Source organism: Hirundo rustica, chromosome 3 (assembly GCF_015227805.2).
Source record: "Hirundo rustica isolate bHirRus1 chromosome 3, bHirRus1.pri.v3, whole genome shotgun sequence".
NCBI lineage: Eukaryota > Metazoa > Chordata > Aves > Passeriformes > Hirundinidae > Hirundo > Hirundo rustica.
The window spans coordinates 81,870,209-81,892,108 of record NC_053452.1 but is presented as its reverse complement, the minus strand read 5'-3'; the positions used below and the strand labels follow the sequence as shown (position 1 = coordinate 81,892,108).

At 37.1% G+C, this 21,900-nt stretch overlaps 1 protein-coding gene across 10 annotated transcripts in view; it reads left to right on the top strand.

The window, feature by feature from the left end:
* The first annotated feature begins 46 nt into the window (after positions 1-46).
* The window catches only part of DOP1A (DOP1 leucine zipper like protein A), a 60,129-nt gene continuing 38,275 nt past the window's right edge, over positions 47-21,900 (top strand). For 4 of the 10 annotated variants that reach the window (XM_040060575.2, XM_040060568.2, XM_058420079.1 and 1 more), the window contains exons 1-8: positions 339-644; positions 11,176-11,367; positions 12,524-12,705; positions 14,985-15,155; positions 16,508-16,697; positions 17,296-17,394; positions 18,495-18,594; positions 20,846-20,955. In XM_040060575.2, coding sequence (XP_039916509.1) covers positions 11,230-11,367; positions 12,524-12,705; positions 14,985-15,155; positions 16,508-16,697; positions 17,296-17,394; positions 18,495-18,594; positions 20,846-20,955 — 990 coding nt within the window. In that variant the 5' untranslated portion in view covers positions 339-644; positions 11,176-11,229. Of the gene's footprint in view, positions 127-338; positions 645-11,175; positions 11,368-12,523; positions 12,706-13,718; positions 13,813-14,984; positions 15,156-16,507; positions 16,698-17,295; positions 17,395-18,494; positions 18,595-20,721; positions 20,743-20,845; positions 20,956-21,900 lie in introns of those variants that run through there. The other 6 variants (XM_040060567.2, XM_040060566.2, XM_040060564.1 and 3 more) reach the window with 6 other exon arrangements.

The window sequence follows — 21,900 nt, the reverse complement described above, 5'->3', positions numbered from 1 at the left end:
CGCCAGGGGGCGCAGCGCGGCTGAGCGCGGCGGGCGGGGCGGTCGCGGCGCGGGGCACGCCGGGAGCTGTCAGGGCGGCGCGGGGGTGCCGGTGGCGGTGGGGCTCTTCCGGCTCGGGTCGCTCAGGTAACGCCGCTCTCTGCGCTCCTTCCTCGGGATCCTGCAGCGCGGCGGCGGCCGCTGCTCCTGCTCCCCTCCCTCCACCCCCGTCGCCGCGCCGGTGTTGGGGAGGGTCCGCCCCTGGAGCCGAGCCGGCCCTCTGCTCTGCCCTGCTTTGCTCTGCCCTCCCCTTCGGCACCGTCGTGGCGAACGAGGGCTGAGCCGTACTGGGCTGTGTGCGAGGGGCAGGTGCTGAGGAGCCCGGGGAGAGCTGTTATAGCCTGTTAATTACGCTTCATCAATTAACCTGTGGCACCTGTCCACCCCTCCCCTCCGTGCTCTGCGCCCCCGCAGCGCGGGGTGAGTTTTGGGGTGCAGAGCCGCGCCCGCACCCCGGCAGCGGCCGGCGGGGCCTGGCTTCGCCCTTCGCGGTGGATCTTCCCCGGGGAGCTTTTCCCGCCTGCCTGGGAAGGAGCTTGGCGTTGGGCTGCCAGGGTCGTCCTGCATTGACCTTGAGCGTCCAGGGGGCTGTGGGCCGCTTTTAGGTGAGATTCCCGGTTGCTGGAGTTACTGCGTGTGATATTTGGAAGGATACATGGGATATACGGCTGCCACTGGGTTGTGTGGTGCAGGGTTAAATTTCATCTGTTGATGGAGAGACGGCCTTAAATCTTGTGATGCTGGTTTGAAAAGCGTAAATATCTGACAGCTTCTGGTGTTAAATGTTTTTCAGAAATAATATTTTCATACCTGTGACAGTAACAAGAGAAGCCTGAACAATTTTATCTTTTTAAGTGGCCTGAAATATGTTAGATATGAAGTGCAGGTTTCAAAGAGCTTATTCTGGGTGACTCAACCGTTGTTTTTGTTGCTGATTGCAAGAACCCTTTCACTCCTGGATCTTCTTTCAGTATGCAGTGATAGTGAAAGTGTTATGGCTCTCAGGTTAACTGCAGAGTATTACTGGTACCTGAATTCCAGCTATAGGAGTGTGAAGAGTTGGGAAGACTGTATCTAAAGAATAACAGGCTTGGTGCTTGCAGGTAGTAAGGGGCCACATTATGAAGTTGAAGATCTTAGTCTTTTCATTTTGCTGCTAAGGCTTGGCCTGTGTTAAATACTTAAACAGGCCTGGCTATCAAATTTGCACTCTTTGTGGTTTTTGTTTGCTCTTTTTTTAAAATGTTGGTACCTTTTAAAAACAGGATGGAATCCAGTAGACCTTTTGCTAATAGTGTGATACCTAAACACTGTGATTATCCAAAAAATGCAGTAATTTTCCATATAGCATGTATGAGTGTTAAGAGGGGGGATATCAGTCTGGAAACAGGTAGAATATTCACAGCATAATTTGTAGTTTTGTTTTCTTTGACATGAGAATTGGCACTTTTGGAAACTAAGCAGCCTGTAAATTATATGGGGAGAGGCTGCATTTCCAGCTCACTGAATGTCTTGCTTTCCCAGCTTGTTGGTAGCACCTCTGACAGTAGATGTTTGAGCAGCATTTTGCAAAGAAAAGGTATCTTATGTCTTCCACTACTAGAGCAGCTGTACATTTGAGTGGATGATTCTGTTCACAATGTAGGCAGTGCTTTTCCTGTGTAAAATTATGCTATGCAGACCATTAGAAATGCTTATCACAGGCACAGCAAGCAAGGTGGTGCTGTCGTTCAACCCCAGCCAGTATCCAAGCCCCATTCCCCCACTTGCAGGACAAGGGAGAGAATGAGAAGGATAATGGGAGGAAAACTCATGGGTTGAGATAAGGACAGTTTAATAGGGAAAAGGAGCAGACACACAAGCAAAGAAAAACAAGGGATGAATTCACCTCTTCCTATGCAGGTGGGTATTCAGCCATCTCCAGGAGAGCAAGGCCCCATCACACCTAGTGCTGGCTTGGGAAGAAAACAAGCACCATCAATACAAATGTCCCCCCCTCTTCCTTCTTTGTATGCTAAGTATGATGTCATACTGTCTGGAATATCCCTTTGGCTAGTTTGGGTCAGCTGTCCCAGCTCTGTCTCCTCTGAACATCGCATGCACCTCCAGCCTGCTCTCCAGCATGGCAGTACAAAAAGCAGAAAAGTCCTTGGCTCTGTGTAACCCTGTCCAGTAATAACAAAACTATCTCTATATTATTGACCATGTTTAGCACTGATCTAAAACAGCCCCCTACCAGCCACTGTGAAGAAAATGAGCTGTACTCTGCTGGTGTAAGTGGGCTCAGCCTGTAATCTCCTGCCATTGTTTTCTGTTTGAATACACGGAGGACACTTCCGTGTGTTTATCGCTGGTTTAATTCTCTTGGCCACCCTTCCTGCTGTCCACCTTTAGTGTCTTCTTGCTTAGCCAGGAATAACTGCTTGCTCTGGGTTGGCTGGCTGAAAATGCTTATTGATACTCTTTTCTCTCTCTCTCTTTTTTTTTTTTTTTTTTCCCTTTTTTTTTTTTTTTTTTTTTTTTTTTTTTTTCTTTGGTGGAGCTGTATTATGTTAAATCAGCAGTGTATAGAAGAGAATCAAGAAGAGTTGTTAAAACCCCTGTTTTGAAAATGATTGAGAAAAATAGGAGATAGAAAAGAGGTTATGCTAAATGATACCTGCTAAAGCATGAAATAGAAAAATGGAAGTAATTTTTCTGTATGCACATAAATTGTCTTCCAGATTAATAACCATGTTGCTCTGACTTGTAGCTGAAAAGAAGTTGAATGATAAATAGAATCAGTGAGTGATATGTTTCCCTCTGAGAGGCCAGGGAGAGGCAACACTGCTGGATCAACCATTTTCTCCCCATAAGTGAAACAAGAAATTAAAAGAAAGGATCGAGGAGAATCAGTAGTTTTACTAGTCAACACATTCCTATATTTATCAGAAACTTGTAGTTCAGTATAAGCATTAAAAAATAGAAGTCAAGGAATGGTGCTTTGCCAAACTTGGTTTTTCATTTGCAGAAATCGTAGGGATTTTAATCTTTTATTTATGTCTTTTCTGGCTTACTTCTGAGGATAAGGAGAGTGAACAAGTTTTGGTCCAGGCACCATTTTCAGAATAGTCAGAAAAGCATTCTACTTTACAAATTCCTTTGAAATCCGCCTCTGGAACTGGGAAACCAGATACATTTTAAATATAACCACAGTCTAGATAATGCAGAGATATATGCATGGCATATGACACTATTTCAGAATTAAAAGCAGAATGAAGTTATAGAGATTAGTTGAAATTTTAAATTAATGAATTACTAATACCTTAGACTTCCAGGCATAATAAAAAAGGAAGATGGACAAAGTCTTGCCCAAACACATTGTATTTGGTTATCCAAGTAAGGTAAGGATAAGGATATGAGAGCTTCTGACATGTCTTTGTGAAAAGATCTATCAGGATTGTTTGGGGACAGAACGGTAAACCCACCTGAAGGTATATATTAGAACAATGGGTATGGATAAATGAAAAGCTATTGTGAGCAAAGAATAAATGAATAAAATACCTGGCTACCACTTTTTTATTGTTAATTTGGTAGATTCCGTGTAAAACTGTGCATCAGAATATTTAAAGAGGAGTCTCCATGGGAAGGCACAGTATTACCGTGGAAGCAAAGCTTTTGTCTCAGCACAGAGTACTGCAAATATAATTTAAGACAGTGGACCTAATCTAAGTCTTTTTTGTTTGTTTGTTTTGGTTTTGTTTTGTTTTTGTTTTGTTTTGTGTAGTAAGCTGACAAGTATCCTGAAGTTGGCAAACTCTCCTTTGAAACAAAGTGTAGTACAAATATAGCTGTAAATTAAGTGATTCTGGTTTGACTTGATTTCATTGTTATGTTTGCTATGACTTTTTTGCTATCGTTTATCTATTTATTTTAAATTCATTACCTATTAATTTGACAAGAGTAAAAAATATACAAGGAAACAAAAAAAAGAGAGAATACCTGTAAGTCTCCTCTCAGTAAATGCTTGGAAAAGAAAAGCTAGCTAGTTAAAAAGGAATTCTTTGTGGAGAGGGTATAGGGAGCATTTGAAGGCACGAGGCTGAAACAGACAAAAGTGAAAATAAATTGCAGTTTGTTTTAGGAAGCCTGTCCTGTTCCTGTGCTCAGGTGGCTGGAGAGAAGATAACTATTTGATGTAATGTACTTATCAAGCACTACTCAACAGGGAGGGCAGTGGTCCCAGGGCCCAGTGGGTTGTGAGAGCTGGGCAGTTCTGCTGTGGGACTGGGACAGCACAAAGCTCACGGTGCCCACAGGCATCTGCACTCTCTTTCTCCCTGGGATACTGCTTTTTCCAACCCACTGAACTTGTGGTTACCATGAATGTGGCTCTGTCAGGTAAATACCTTCCATATCATGTTTAGAGTAATCCAAACAGCCTTATTGCTAATATTCAGTCTCAGGAGCTCTTTATGAAGGTGAGAACTGACACTATGATTTTGCAGGTTTGATTATGGATAGCTGAAAAAGGTCCCACCAGCTCAGGGAGCAAGCCAACTTTTTTTTTTTTTTTTTTTTTTTTTTTTTTTTTTTTTTTTTTTTTTTTTTTTAGCATGGCAACAGTTTCTTTTGCTCAGGGGGGAGCAGTAGTTGATACACTATATACAATATTATGCAAAACTTCAGGGTAGGATTTTATGTTTCAGTTTGGTTTAGGATTGTGAAAGTGACTGGTGACTCCAGGAGATTAAAATTCATGTTGTGATGGAACGCGTGCCTGCCCATGGCAGAGGAGTTGGAGCTAGCTGTACTTTAAAGTCCCTTCTGCTTTAAAATATTCTATGATTTAAAACAACTTCTTAAATATTTGGTATTGTTCAGATGTCGGCTGCGCAAATAAAATTATTATTTTTAAAATGTCTTTAATCAAATTGTTTATGTCTTTAATCAAATTGTTTACACTTCTTTGATGGATGCATTGCTGCCAGAATTTAAGACTTAAGTTGTCTGGAAGGATGGTAATTTTGTGAGCTGAGATGAAATAAAGTTTAAGGAATCAACGCTCTGAAGACTTGTCAAATTGAGTGCATGGTAAATCGTAGGTGGTTTTTGTTTTTCTTCAAATGTGTAATTGAATATGAGGGAAATAGTGGCCAGTTCTAGAGTTAGACTGAAATATTGGCTGTTCAAATGCAATGGTCAACAAAAGGAAGGACAAAAAAAAAACCAAAAACACAACAAAAAAACAAACCTTGAAAGTAAGTGTTGAAGAATAACCACAATTTAAAGGAAGAATTCTCTCATTTTTCTCTATGTTGTGTTATTCTGACTTAACTTGCCACCTGTTTTTTAGTAAGACGTGTTAGATGTTGAGTATACTTTAGAATAAGAAGCAAGGCTATCTGGAGCTTTGTTGATTTTTGGATATAAAATGAACACTGGTTAAGCTATAATTTATTACGTAAATAATTCAGGAATCATTTGTTGTAAGAAAGGAAAAATGGGGAAAAGTTATTTTAGTAAGAAGAAAATATTTTAGTTAATGGTTGACCTGAGTTGTAAAAAAGATGCAAATCATCATCTTTCATCTACTGAGTGACATAAGTTTAGATCTGTGAAATCTGAATATTTGATTTGATCTCATGAAGCACGGTACTTTAAAAGTAGAGACTCTGGTTTGAGATTCTGGCATTCATGAAGTGCAAAAGTACTTAACTCTAGAAAAGATGATGTCTGTTATACTTTGCCAGAAACACTAAGATAGTCCTGAGCATTTTGCAGGCAGTAGTGCTCAAGGGCTGAAGGAGAAGGAATCAGTAGTGTTCTGATGACAGGTCTGGAGTCACAATCAAAATTTCAGTCCAGTATATCATGCTGTTTCATAGTTCACTTGTTACATATTGAGAAGCTGTAATAAAATAAGAGTTGAATAGAGGGGTTAAAATGTCACCCTAAACTCAGTTTTTAAGAGTCAGTTGAAAGAGATATGTATTTGAGAGTAAGAAGTCTTTGGTCACTTTCTTCTCCCATCTGAAACACAGATAGACATAGATTTGATATTTTTTCATTTCAGAAAAATTGTGCTCTAAGGCATATTAACTTAGGGTTTGTTTATAATTATAAATTTGTTTTCTTAAGTAGAAACTAGAGCAGTTGAATCCATAGAAGGCTTGTTGTACGCTCCTTATGAATTTTTAAAATTGTTCCTTGTTCCTCTTTATGAGCTCCTGTCTGGTGTAAGCCACCCTTTGGAAGACTGTATGACAGATAGAAAGAACATTTTACATACCTGATGTACTTGCATCAGACTGTGCTCAGTGGTAGACTTAGGTTTATTCCAGTCTTTTTTCTGTGAAGAACATGCAAAAGAAGGAAAAACTTACTCAGTTTCTTTACTGACAATTTGATTTTTTTAATATAATAATTAATAAACTTGGTTTGTAGCTTCATAAGTAAGGAGGGTGCACATCCAGTTGGATACCTAAACAAACCTCTGTAATACAAGCCATAGGTTTTATTACATTTAGATATTTTTTGATATGAGAATCACTCCCAGGAAAACATCTTGTGTTGATTTAGAAGTTGCCAGTATGGGTAGTGCACAGATTATTATACGGATTTGATTTTATTTTTTTGTGAAAGAAATTTGAGCACACCTAAAGCAGAGCTGTTTTTTTCTTTGGAAAAATAGAATGTGCTCAGTCCACTTGTGAATATGATTATGTAGAAAAGTGTACTGAGAGGTTATTAAATCTTTCTCAATGTTGTAGACTGTTGCAGGATACTAATGACATAATGGCTAGTTACAGTTAATAATACTGCCAGATGGGATTCTTTTGTTTTGTTTGTTTGTGTAGTATGGGGGAGATTCTTCTTTCATTATTCTACTGAATAGCAGTTGGCCAAAATAACAAGCTCAAATGGTTCTTATTCTTCATAAGATGTTAGAGATTCCTGTTTGAAAAATTCTAAATAAGAGGACTCTGTGGAAAGTCAATCTAGAAAGAGAGTAATTAGCTGTAATTGGAAAATTTTTATCTATGGTTGTAGAGGAGTGTATGTATTTTCTATATTTGAATTTTATCTGAAGAGTCTGGTGTGGGATTTGCAGGACTTATTTTGCTATTCATGTTGTTAAACGCTTCTGAGGGGAAGCAAAGCATAATAAATTACCAAATGACAAAGGTTCTGTTTTTTGTATTCAAATCTGTGTTTGTATTGAGTCCATTTAAATACAAATGTTTTTCTGCAGTTGCTGGCTTAATCTGTGGGCACTATACATGGCTTAAAAAGCAATAGCACTACAGTGAAATTAGAATTTTTTGGCATCTGCTTTTTAATTGCCTACTTGTTCTTTGACTGTGCATCCCATAGCCACCATTGAAATGGTACACAATTTTAAAGATGCCTTGGAATATTGCATTGCAAAGCAGAAACCCTGAGGAATCCAAAGGAGCAAGTTTGTGAGCTCAGATTCTTACAGGACTTGGAACAAATCTTGAGATTTCAAGTGACTTGATGTATGCAAATTTGTGCTACACAATCAGCCACTGGACCTGTACCAGTATTTCAGTATTGCAGATTGGTGTGAAGCACACAAATAGAGCAATTATCTAATGCTTGAAAAATATGAGAGTGGAATAGTAGCAAATCAAACCTGAGGAGGAGTTTTGGGGTAAAAAAATAAGGGAGAGCTTATGAATCAAGTCTTATAACCTTGTGATTAAATCAAAACAATCTAGATGAAAGCTGCATTTATGGAATTGATTTGATGAAGCTGCTGTTCCTCTCTACATTCCCTTGGCTTCAGTGAAAAACATTTAGAGCCTGTCAAACAGGTGAATAGTTTGTGTTGAGGTGAGACAGAAGGCGCTTAGGTACAAAAGCTTTGAAGAATGAGCACTTGCTGTGGAAACACAGCTGAAGCAGTCTTGTTTTAACATGAGTTGGAGGAAAACCAATACAACTTCCTCGGTGAAGGGAACTGAAGGCTGCTCTGGGAACACACTGTGCACAGCTCCCAGCAAAAGAAGATCCACAGCCCCAGCCACCTGCTTTCCTTGTCAGGGTTGTGCAAAGACTCCGCAGGCATCCAGGGTACCCAGAATCATGTGGTATCTGTATTTTAATCCCTGTTAGAAGGTGAAGTAGAAGGTAGTGTCAGGACTTTTGCAATCACCTATGATGTAAATATAATTCTATTAAATTATTTGAAAGTGTACAGTACATCTTAGGTAGTTTCTTCTTCCTTGATAATAAGCTTTCTGCTGGCACAGAAATCATATTTACTTTTTGACATCCATTAAAAAGTCATGGCCATCTAACAGGTCAGCAATTGCCTATGCCAGACTCATGAGAATGGCTTAACCTTCAATCTGAGAAGCTTGGCTTATCTCATCTGATATATAAAAAGGGGGAAAAAACCCCCAAAGGTGGTGCTCTTCATATCTTTGTTTAAAACCAGAAACAAATAAAGAACATTCCAAGGAAAGTTGGCCCTCATGCCAAATGGTGGTTGTATAATGACAAGATAAATGCTTTATTCTGTGGCCTGTGTCATGGTGTAGCAGAAAAAATATATATTTTTTTTAATCTATCAGATTTTTATTTATTTTTTTCAAAGTAGTAAATCATGAAAGAATAAGGGTGTGATACTTATAAGGAAATAAACACTACCAACCTTTACATTGTATTGAAATACCAGCTGTAAAATCAAATGGTTTTAAATCTGCATTTTTATTATAGGAGAAGAGAACAGGAAAATATTGATAAGAGTACATTATAGAAACATGAAAAGATTTAAAACTACATTGTGGAATATCTTCAGAATGAAAAAGACAACCATAGTAAACAAGTTTATGTATGAGAACTAATAACAATGGGCATTCCTATAATTTTAATCATCGTAGAATAGAAGTAGTCCAAGGTTTATAAAAATAATACATAACATTTACATAGTAACCTCTCTGGGTGTCTCACTTATTACGGCTACTCATGATTTGTCTAAAACTGAGATTTCATTGTGGGGAAAAAGTATGCAAGAAATTCTTTGCATAATTTTTTTTTTTTTAAACATCCAACTTTTTTTAAGATAGAAAAATGAGACCATAACTGTAGAGTAGTAAGAAAACCAAGTATGTTTTTTCTTCTCTATATGAAACTTCATAATGATTAAATTTGCCCAGCCAATGTGAGGTGGGTATGTCTAAAAGCATAGTTATTCAGTCAAAGATGTTAATGCATTTTGTTTTTAAAATTAAGGTGTTGTTCTGACTAGTTTGTAAGTCTGAAAGGAAGCTACCTGTTTAACCCTGTGCTCTAGCTGGTTTGTTTAACCTTTGACAATCTTTTATCAGACCACTCTCAGGTCTCAGGTCTTTCAAGCACTTGAGGAAGACAGCCCTGTCTTCCACTCAGCTGTAAGTGGTTGTGTTTATGCTTTAGCTGGATAAAAAGGATTCTGATGCATTCTTCACTGAAAAAGAATAATTTACTGTGTCAAGTTATTTCTCAATCTATTGTGCCTGGAAAAATTGGAATTGTACTGCTTTTACATGGTGGTAATTTCTTCTTTTTTTTTTAGTGTTAATACTTGGTTTCACTTTTGGAGATCAGATTTTGATGGTTTGGTGCAACTGTCTCTTTGAGAAATCTGCTGGCATTTTACAGGTTTTCCAGAACACGCCTGATGTTTTTGGGGATTTAATCCAAAAATGGTTATTATAAAATAAAACCACATGAAAAGTTTGTTGTGGTGGTTTTTTGTTGTTGTTTTTGTTTGTTTGTGGGTTTTTCTGTTTGGGTTTTTGTTTTTTTTTTTTAATTAAAAGTGGTATCAAAGTGCTTTATGCCAGTGAGATATTGTGAAATCTATCAATTTGACACTCAGAATGTGTTTTTTAAATAATGGTTTGCATTTCTGTTCTGTTTTGAAGACAGTCTGTCATTATTACTCTGCCATCAGAATCAAGAGTTCAGAAACCTTGTAATTTTTGGTCTTTTTATCCACTCTTTCCATCCAGCTCTTTTCACTTTGTCTGCCACTTTCTTGGTTTTTTTTCTGTTCTTGCAACTTTCCTTATCATACCTGGAAGACAGTCTGATGAATACTACTTTGTACCTGTTCTGTGGTTTGTTTGTTTTTTTCAGTTATGTTTCAGCCTGTACTTCTGCACACGATTTTCTTCTCATTTCCCTTTAATCGAGACAGAAGAGAACAGCATCTGCTGAATGTGAAATCTCTTCTGAAGCCAAGTACAAAGAAGATTCCAAAACGTTTCTTCCGATAATATTCCCATTAAAAGGGACACCAAATCTGCCTTTTTCACAGACAATAGCTTTTCTCTTTGAGTTATATTTGCTTGAGGTGAAAGTAGCCTTAAAAACTCATTTCTTTTAAAAGGTTATTGAACCTCTTTTATATAAAAAAAAGTAGTTTATGACCTATAAAAGTAGAGGATGGTGTTTCTGGAACTAGAAATTAATTGGCTTGGTGTAGACTACTACATGATGAAAATATATTGAGCAAATTGCAAAAGCCTGTGATTACCGAACACTGGTAAACACGTACTTCTGTTGTGCCTGGATGACAATAATATGAAAACAAAGTAGAGTTGCGTCACTGGGTTAGAACAGCAAATTGTGTAAAAGGAAGTGTTGATGGACAGAAGTCCTCTTGAATAGTGTGTAACTATTGTATGTATCCTTCAGTTTTGTCTTTGGCTTGGAGGTGATTCGGAAAGGTTGGTGTCTTCTGTTTGCAGAAAGGCTGGTTTATTGAAAGGGGGGGGTGTTTCTGGTGATGGACCCAGAGGAAGTAAAAAAGAAAATGAAAAATCACTTTGTTGCATTGTTTAGAACAAGCAGTGCCTTTTGGGAGAGACAATGCATTAATTTTCTCGGGATTTTTGTTTGGCTTGTGATGTGATTTTTTATTATTTGTTTGGGTTTTTTAATAGGATTTGATGTTAGACATGTTAAATATTTGTTAATATTTGTTTGCAATATGTTGGCCTTTGTTTATGGTTTGTTGTAACCCGATTTCCGATTTTTTTTAAATGTCTCTGAGGAAAGGGTAGTGCTTTTTATACATATTTTAACAATTTGTCTTGGGAACAATGGTTTCAGGGCTTTCTTCTTTTATGTTTTCAATAGGTAATGTGTGTACATGAATTGCAAGCCTGTCTCTAGTGGGGACACTGTGGGAGGATGAACACGGAGGAGCTGGAGCTGCTGACTGATTCCAAGTACAGAAACTATGTAGCAGCTGTTGACAAAGCACTGAAGAACTTCGAATATTCCAGTGAATGGGCAGATTTAATATCAGCACTTGGGAAGCTAAACAAGGTATGCCTGGAAAGTGCTCTTTAAAAGATTCAGGAATTACAAAAGGTACAGGTGTAACAGTACAGCAGTGCGAGGTTCCAGCCATCTAATACTCTTGCAAATATTTCAGCAGTATGAGCCAAATATTGGGTGTGTGCAAAGAGCAAACAAATCAACCAAGCACCTTCTTGAGACCTAGAGTTGAACCCTTTGTAACTGTAAATAAAGGGAGAAGTTATTTACTTTTCTAGTGGAAATAAATGCAATATCTCTTTTATTAGTAACATTTACTTCTAATATCCTTCAATGTTGTAGAAATAATGTGAAAAATAGTAACTGGTATAAATATCACCAGTAGTTTGTGAGGCATGAGTTCTAAAATGAGGTTCAAATCATTCATGGACCAGAGAATGTTATTGTTCTGATTAATTTTAGCAGCTAAGTTTAATGGGCAACATCATTGTAATCTTTAATAGCAGTTTACAAAGGAATACAAATCCTGATATCCATAAAAACCTTGTTTTAGTCAGTCATATGTGTTTCTAGGGAGCTCCACTCAGGAAAATGACACTACAGTTGGAAGTTGGCATCATTATTTTGTGTAAAGTCTCTTTTTCTTTTTTTTTTTTTTAAATTATTGTAGCCGTTCTTGCTTCATGTTTGTGCAATGTGAAGGCTATGATAGGAGAAAAAAAAAATCAAAAAGTGTAAATGCAATTCTGTTTTCCAGTCCTGAAGTAATTGCATAGTTTCAGACAGTGGTAAAGTTTTGTATGTGATCTCACTCTATGGCATTCTGAAGCTATCCCAGACTCACAACCCACAGTTTAATAGTCCTCTTTGAGCTAGTGATAATGGATTTTATCAAATGGAAATAGCAGGTTTTGTCCTCAAATGGATGAGTAAATGACAAATAGAGAAGCTGTAGGCAAGAAGCTCATTGCAAGTGAAGATTAAAATACCTTGGCAATTTCACCAATAACAAGTGTACAGGCAAAAAGCATGGCAAAGAAAAAGCTCCACGGTACATTTTAATAGTGTTGGGTTTTTTTCCGTATGACCTAGGTTTTTCCTTATGACATAGGTTTGGGTGGTGACTTACTGAACACATCCAGGAACTCCTTTATAAAATGTTAACTTCTTTTGGGCTGTTTTTCTTTATGTGCTGACTGACCAGGTGCTACAGAACAACGCCAAGTACCAGGTAGTACCCAAAAAGCTGACGATAGGCAAGCGCTTGGCACAATGTCTGCATCCAGCTCTGCCAGGAGGGGTTCATCGGAAGGCACTTGAAACATATGAGATCATTTTTAAAATCATTGGACCCAAGCGCTTGGCCAAAGATCTGTTCCTCTACAGGTACAATATTTTAAACAACTCCATTCCAAATGCATATAGTCAAGATCCTTTTGTTTCCTGCATTTTATATTTGCAGTATTACTTTGTTATACAGCAAGAATCAATGAAGAATCAATTTCTCTCCCTCATGTTATTGGTGTTTGCCTAGTACTTTTTTTCTGAATGTTGTATAATGGAAGATAAGCAGGTCATCTAAATTTTTGTTAGGAATTGATTGTAGTGGAAGAAAACCTGGAATTTATTATTTTGTCATTGTAATAAAGTTTTCTGTCTGTGTGTAGAGTATGTATAGTAATTGGAATGTTAATTCCTCATTGTATTAACATTACATTTATAGGAAATTACATTTCCTATTTAAGCATTGTTGGAAAAGAATATGAGTATAGTTTGTTGCAAGAAACTTTATCATCAAATTAACATAACAGAAAGACTTTGTTTTGTTAGCGTGGGGGGGGGGGCAAGTACAAACTTTTTCTTAGTCTCTGGAACTGATGATAATGAAAAGGAAGTATAGCCTTGAAAAGCTGAGTTTAGTCAGCATATACTGGTACCTAAATCTCCATTAAGAGGTATACATTTTTGGTTGGGTGGGCAAGACAGTAAGTTATTTATTATATAATGAATAGAGGGGTGTGTGCACACTGTCACACATGGTTCTTAAACTTTACCTGTCCCATGAGACTAAAATTTCATTAGTTTGAGAAATAATGGGATAAAATAGAATTCTGTTTAGGTAGAAAAGGCGTGCATTAATGCTTGGAAAGAAATTGTATGCCTTAATATCAACTCTGCTGTCTTGCATTGTCACGATGTTTATATATAATGACATTGAGGCAGAGAGTGTTTCAGTTCTCTGTTTCTACATGTTTTAAAAGACACTGTGACTTCATAGGTCATGTTTTTTGCTTGTATGGTGATTCAGTAGCTGCAAGATCTCATTAACAGTAAGTTCTAGGGTAAAGGAGAATGCTACCTTGTATAATCTTACTAAAAGCTATTGTTACTGCTGCTAGGGCGAAGACAGACATTCACATTAAGGCATTATCAAAGATTCCAGTATTTGTCATGAAAGCAGAATGCCAGTGTCTGAACATTAAATCTTGAAGTGTGAGTAATAGCCTTACAAAGAATGACTGTCGGTTTGTGGGCTGCTTGTTGAACAAAAAGACATTTTCTGTAGAAAAAAGAAGCCAGTTGACAATGGTAAAGTACAAGTTCTGCTAGACAGATAAAGGCAAAAATAATTTTACCAAAAGTTTTGTATTTTGGAACGAGTTTTGTTGGGTTTTTTCCTCTATCATGGGCAACATCCTATCTACATAGATAATTCTTTTAGTAGTAGATTTTTAGGTGTACATTTTAAAACCCTTTCCTTAAAGTTACCTTTTTTACTGTTCTTTGATTTTCTTCTTCATATGTCAGGGTCTTCTAACTTGAGTCTTCAGTGATTTTGAAAATTGAAGTTGTTTTCACATGCATTTGTAAATTGCACATGCATTGTAAATTGATTATTATTACCATTTGTAATAATTTATGATATTTAGTAGCAATAACAAATATTATTTTAGTGTCTATCTTTACTATCTTCTCCTTAGGAGATCACATTTATACCTTTGTGAACTTACACTTATATTCAAGTAACTTCAGAACATACTTCCAGTGTTTTCAGTTTTTTAGAGCCTGTGTTATGGACAACATTGTGAATAGAGTTTATTGTTAGTTTTAGAATCTGTTTTCAGACTGAATTTCTGTAGTAAATATAAACTTTGATGCCACTAACAGTATAAATGTCTTAAATTTTACCTCAAGGTTACTTGCTGAAGTAAAACACCATGATTTTTCTTCCAGAAAATTATTTCTCTAAATTTCCTCAATTGTTCTTATCCAGTCTCAGTTTTTTCTTAATAAGTGCAAAGAAAATGTATTTTTAAATACAATTTTCATTGTGATGTGGTTTAATGTGGGCAAAATTAACATTTTGTTATGCAGAGATGGTTCTGGTTCATCATATTTGTTTTATTGGTGAAAGACAGTCATCTCTGGGCCTTCAGTGCTTGTTATCACAATAGTAATAAGGCTCATGATATTAGCCTTGGGATACCAACTTGTCCATCCAAAGGCAGTCATATTGTGTGATGGTCTATGTATATGCACAATTCTAAGATAAAAATCTTATGCTTATAATAACTATACTGGATGTGCCTGTATCAGTCTTTAGAGAGAAATAAAATTGTCACATTAGAAACTTCTTTTAAAAAGGTGAAATTTATTTTTCACAGTTCTGGACTATTTCCACTCCTTGCCAATGCTGCTATGTCTGTCAAGCCAACATTGTTGAGTCTGTATGAGATTTATTACCTCCCTTTGGGGAAAACGTTGAAACCAGGACTGCAAGGACTGTTAACTGGGATTCTGCCTGGGTTAGAGGAGGGATCAGAGTATTATGAAAGGTAAGGATACTTACGTTAGTAAGGTGATATGGGATGGGGGGAGGGTGGTTGCTGTAACTTTCCATTATGTACTTGTATGTGGATATTATTGTTTTCAAAGTGGTTGCTTTTTAATTTGATGCTGTTGTATTAATTGCAACAGAATAGTATGGTAGGAGGTTCTCAGCATTAATTAGGACAATTTAACTGTTATTTGTTCCTGCTGTTAGCTATGGAAAGGGAATCGGCTTCAAGCAGACTTAGTGGCATATACCCGTCTCTTCTCCCAGGCAGCAAGCAATAGAACAAGAGAAAATGGTTTGAGGTTGTTCCAGGAGAAGTTTAGGTTGCACATTAGGAAAAATTGATTCACCTAAAAGGTTTTCAAGGTTTTGGAATGTTGGAACAGGCATAGTGAAGTCATCATGCCTGCAGGTATTTAAAAGGTTTGTAGATACGTAGTTTGGGACCTGGTTTAATGGTGGATTTTGCAGTGCTGTGTTGGACTCAATGATCCTGAGGGTCTTTTCCAGCTTTAACAGTTCTATGACTCTTGATATGGGTTGACATACATAACTGCAGCGGGTTGACATACATAACTGCAGCATCTGGGCTGCTGAGGTAGTATCTTATCATAATAAAGGCTGAAGTTACAGTCCAACACTTAGAATTCTTGGAATTGTTCACATGCTTACATATTCTTGATATTTCCAACTTCAGAAACTTGAATTTTCACAACTTGTATGTGAAGAGCAATTCAACGCTGTCTTTTTCTATTTCTGTGTAGGCAGACACACACACACAGTGTAGTTGGCATCACTACAACAGGGAACAAGGTCTATCCAGCCTTCCTCCTGGGGCCTGCCATAGGGAGTAGAGGTGCTGCCACATGAGTTGGAGGAAATGAGGACAGGGGAAGGGATTGCTTGTGCTCAAAGAATTGGGGTATTTTTATGCCCTGTTATTACCAGAAGGGCTCAGTGCAGGGAATGAGAGGGCAAAACCCATCTGCTTTGATTCTTTTCTCCAACAGCTATGCTTTCCTGCTGTCTGTCTGAAACCTCTGTCTATAGCAACAGTTGGCTTTAAGTAGCAGATGAAGGAGCTATTTGGCTTGTTGAACATAAGGAATATATAAAAAGAACCTGTGGGCAGGCCAAAAGCATTTTGCAAGCCAGATTGGCCCACAGGCTTGCTAGCTGGATTGCTCTGTTCAGGCTGCATTATAAGGTTTGGTGGATAACTGGGCCTCTCTTGGCCTTTCAAAAGGAAGTTTTGACCTCGCTGTAACAATTTCAATATTTATCCAAACTGGGGGCGGGGGCACAAGCTGTGATACATGCCCTGATTCAGCTGGCTTGGTTTTCCTGCAGAACAAACACACTGCTAGAGAAAGTTGCTTCAGCTGTGGATCAGTCAGCGTTCTACAGTGCTCTCTGGGGGAGCCTCCTCACCAGCCCTGCAGTTCGCTTGCCTGGCATCACTTATGTCCTTTCCCATCTGAACAGGAAGCTTTCCATGGAGGATCAACTATACATAATTGGCAGTGACATTGAATTAATGGTAATGCTTTAATGGAACAATGAACTTACAATAAGTAATTAACACCATTGAAGTTACTTACTTATTATGTAATGTATTTTGGGAGGATTGAGATGTATTCTCTATCTTTGGACTTACCCTTTAAAGAGATAAAAATGCATGCTTATTATAGCTCCAGTTAAACTGATGTTTTGGTGCATGGTAGTGTTTCAAAGCTGAATTCACATTTCAAAATTGCTTAGGTTTTGTGTGAAACTTTGCATTCATTACCACTTCAGCTAAACGTGTTTGAGTTTTGTTGCAGTTTTTGGTTTGGGTTCTTTTATTAAAGATGTAGAGAATTCTTTTGTCTTTTAAACTTAAGATATGCATTGGTGATATAAAAAAGCACAAGCTTAATGTTTGTATAGTTTAAGGAATGTGTTGATTCTGTGTTTCCTCATGGTGAAACTTACTATCTTTTCCTGTTTTATCTTGTTTCATTATTCAAAATTTAAAATAATTTAATTTAGTACTTATCATTATTTATAAATATCTATTCTTATTTTTGAGTGCTCTTACATCTACCTCCTTAAAATAATAAATAACTATTTTGGGGGGGGGGTTGCCATTACTTCAGGTGGAAGCAGTAAGCACTTCAGTGCAAGATACCAGTGTTTTAGTACAGAGGAGCACATTGGACCTTATCCTTTTTTGTTTTCCTTTCCACATGAGCCAGGTAGGTTATTAACTTGAGACATGAATTGACAAATTCCTAAAGGTACTTCACTTCTTAAGTCAGCAGCAGTATTTAGTTGGTTTTTGTTAATGATTTTCTCCAAGCTCCAACATGGGTCACATGTAAGAGTTTCTCTGATACGTTTGGCTATTCTCATGTCATGATCTCTGCTCTTCTGCTTTTTAACTTAATGTGTTAACTTTGAAGTTAAACTTGACTTCCGTGTATGTAAGATCAAATTATGTTTAGTCTATGCAGAAGCTTTTAATTTGCTCCATTTTGATGAGAAAGCAAATTACCTGTTCATTTGTAAGTTTCCAATTCCCAGTGTTGAAAATCAGCAAAAGTTAATCCTCTTAGCACAACAGATTCAGAACACTAGAGAATTGAAAATGGTTTTTGGTGAGTGGTTAGCCCTAGCAGTAATGGGAGACAGACCTTGCAACTTTTAGATAATTTTTTTTTTTTTTTGACTGGATTTATTGTTAGTTATGTCCTGTTTTTAAATGACCCATGAATTATTTGACTCCTAAAGGAAAACTTAATACAAGACTGATTCTCATCTTGTTAGAAATTAGGAAAAACCTGCACTTTTATGTAAAAAGGAGCAGTGTTCTTGCTTGTGAAAGTGCTTCACTCACGTTTATCAGTTACTTTAGGAGTATTTGGAGTCTCTCTGTTTAAGTACTGAAATGTTGAAATTATCAATACAGCATTTTTTCAATATTAAGACTTACACAAGCATTTAAAATAGTCAGAAACTGAAAAAGCACTTCAATTTTTTTAAACTTGATTTTAAGAATTTTCTTCCAAAGCTTTTGACTCACAGTAAAATGAAATGTCTTACAACAAAAAGGAGCTGTTAGTCAAATCTCTTATTTTTGCTGATCTTAAAGGATGCATGTTATTATATAGTATCTCTTCCAAACAATAATCATATTTTGGTTTCCTAAGATCAAGATTGTGTTTTCTTCTACTATGCTGAATTCAGAAATGTCAAAACATGAAACTAGCTAGGTTTTAATGAACATTAAAGCTGCTAACACAGAAGCAGCATTACTTTTCATAGTTAAATATAATTGTGTTTCTAACTTCTTCAGGCAACACGTCCAGACATGATCAGAATTTTGTCAGCAGCCCTTCATGTAGTGCTGCGCAGGGATATGTCACTCAACCGAAGGCTTTATGCGTGGCTTCTAGGTAGGTTGGTATTTCATTCCATTGGCCACTAGAAGTGGAGGAAGGATTGTATCTTCCTTAGCAGTGTTTGCACTACTGTGTAGAAAGAACCTTGGAAAAATAAGTACTAGTTTTCTTTCATGAGAAAGAAAGGCACTTTCTCTCTCCATGGACATAGAAGATAAAGAATGTCATCCTGGAATTCATTCCTGTCATAAATTGTTGGTGCATTTTCTTCTAGCAGCAATTATGGGCCACATTCAGGGGTAGAGCCTGGTGTAGTAGGCTCATGAAAATAGGCCCTCTGAAACTTTTTCTCTAAAAGCATAGACCGGAGAAAACAGAGAATAGGCGTTATAGAGTGTAAATAGTAGTTGGAGCACAACAATGTAGAAGAGCATTGATACTACAATTTGAGTATGCAAACTTTAAACTTCATTAGATCTTTGTATGATTGAATTAACAGATCACCAATCACTTTTCAACACTTTATAGAGTAAAAATTGAGCTATTGGGAATACAGTTCTACTGAACAATGTAAAATCAATACAGTACAAATATAATTTTTTATACAAAACCACAGCATGTAACGCAGAAGAGGGTAGCAAAGAATTATAGCTATTAGAAGGCTCTTAACTGTTCAGGAAATAGTTAGCAGATCAGAAATCAGAAAATTTTAGAAAACATTTACTCGTATTCAGACATGTTATTTTAAAGAAATGGAGCCTGTGGTCACATGAATCTGACCAGATACTCTTTAAACCCATTTTAAAAGGAATCAAAATCATGGAAGTTCCTAAGCATGTCCCAGGAGTTGGAGACTGAATGGAGGCACGTGAAGTGGCTTCTCTACTTGATATCTTTTACAGTCTGCTTTTACCTTCTTTCTTTGACATCCCAGCTCACCAGCAAGAACATATGTGCTTCTTGTGCTACTCAGACCCTTCCCAGCCGCTCTTGCACCTTTCCCAGATGAAAGTTAAGATGTCACAGGCGGGTAGCCTGCGGGTGACTGGGAAGAAAGGACATGAGTAGCAAAGGGATCTGAGAGAGAATTTAGGTTATGAAGGGAGGGAGGAAGTGAGCGACAGCATTTTGCAAAGGTTTCGTCTTTTAAAGAACGTCAATGAAATGCAATGTTATGCTCCATACCTGCATTTTCAATTTTGGGGAAGAAATAGTTTCTAGATTAAACACTGCACTCATGTTTCATCTAAATTTGATGGATTAGATATGTCTTTTGCTATTATTGAAAAATCTGGTTTGTGTATTTAAAATATCAGGCTGCTTTTTTAGTTGAGGAACCTTCTTTTACAGCTTTTTCATGAATGTAATCTCCACTGAAAGTCATACAGCTTCAGAGAATACTTATACTGGGACTTCCAGGTCCTGTGTTGTGAGCAGCTACTTCTTCTTTTTGATATATATTTGGACAGACTTTCTGACAATATAGGATTTTTTGCTTTTTTATTTAGATATTGTGCTGCTTTTCTATTATCATGATACTCTGTTCCTGATATAAGGCATTGCAGATGGAGATCAGTTATGTGGGAACACTGCCTGAATTCTGTTGTTCTGTATGACATTATTTAATTCTTGTGTTTACTATTCCTTCTTGTTGTTTTACAGCTTGAGGTTACCTATTAACATTCTCTATGAATAGAAATCACATACATCTCCTTAAATCAGGTTATCTTAACCATTGTTAACCAATTGATTTTTTTTTTCTTCCTTAAGCCTATTTTTTGTGCAGTAAAAACTTACTGGGAAAAGAAAAGAAACTTACAATACAAAGGTCCATCTCCTTTGTGTAATTTTGAATTAAAAAAAAATAGTTTTTGTAGTGTGACTGATATTCTTTCTAAATGCCTTAGTCATGTCAGTATGTTTTGATGATCATCTCTATATATTTAAAACACTAAATTTTGTGTTCTCATTAATATTGAAATATTTTTATGTGACAACTTGTGATTTTTTTTTAAGGATTGTGGGTTTTGCAGCATTTGTGAACATTTTTCTTTTGTACAAGAAGTAATTGGTTGATAATATTGCATAAAACTATTTTTTTACTTGTGTGCAAACTGCTTGTGTAAAAGTATAACTTAGTTTCCCATATTAAACTCTATAAAATCATCTTTTTCTTGCCAACATGACTTGGACTTCATATTGGTAAGTTATCAGTGTAGTCTGTTGATTTTTAGTTTAAAGAAGTTTACAATATATTCTATTAAAATACAAATATTTATCTGCTTTGTCTTTTATCTGCTTGAAGGTTTTGATAACAATGGTGCCCTTGTAGGACCCAGAAGTACAAGGCACAGCAATCCCGAGGAGCATGCCACTTACTATTTCAACACCTTCTCTAAGGAGATGTTAGTCCAGGTAACTAGACAGTGTCTTATTGGGGCATATATTTTTATAAATGTCCTGATCAAAGTTGCTGTCTCTTTATCTTATGACTTGCCAATGCAATGTGACAGTATAATGTTACCTTTTTGTGGTATTTGTATCCTGGTAAAATGAAGACACGAAATAATGTGTTTCTCTAGAATAGCAGAATACACAGAACAAATACTTGATTTCTCCCTCTCGTTTTCCACAATGAATGAAGCACAAATGGATGTCATTTGATAATGAACCCAGCACACTGGAGCCTGTTTTTTCATGAAAGTGAATTGGAGAATTCTCTTGTCTAGATATGGAAACTCTTCTGTGTCTTGGGAATCAGAAAAAATTGTTCAGATGGCACTCAAAGTCTGTATTAAAATGGTCTTACTCCCTGCTAGGAAAAGGGAGCATCTTCTGCTCTCTGTTAGCAGCCAGGAATAGTTGAGAAAGTTGGCAGTTAAACTAGTTTACCCTTAATGCCTTGCTGTGTGAGCTGAGATCACAGGTTCTGAGAACTGTGCTGCTTTTCTCACAGTAATCAAAATACAGATGTCTTTTAAACTGCTGTGAGTCTGATCTTGAAGTCAGGAGACATTTTATCATTAAGGCAAATTGATAAGGTCAGGATTTTTCTGAGTCAAAACTGTGATGCTATGTATAGGAATGAAAGTGGCAATTCTAACAATAGTGGATGACACAAGAATATTCACCTCATCCCAGTTCAAAGCTGACACCCAGCATGGAGTTAGCACCTTCAGTTTTATCTGAAAGTTGTGAGATCTGCTGTTCCGCTGATGAGGAAGAGACCTCAGAATTCCAATATTCCAGCAGCAGGGACCTCATTGGCACTCTCGCACCCTTCTCTTATCTTTCTGCCTTCCTTAGCAGATGATTCAGAAATTACCCAAATGTAAAGGAGAGGCCTAAATGAGCTACAGT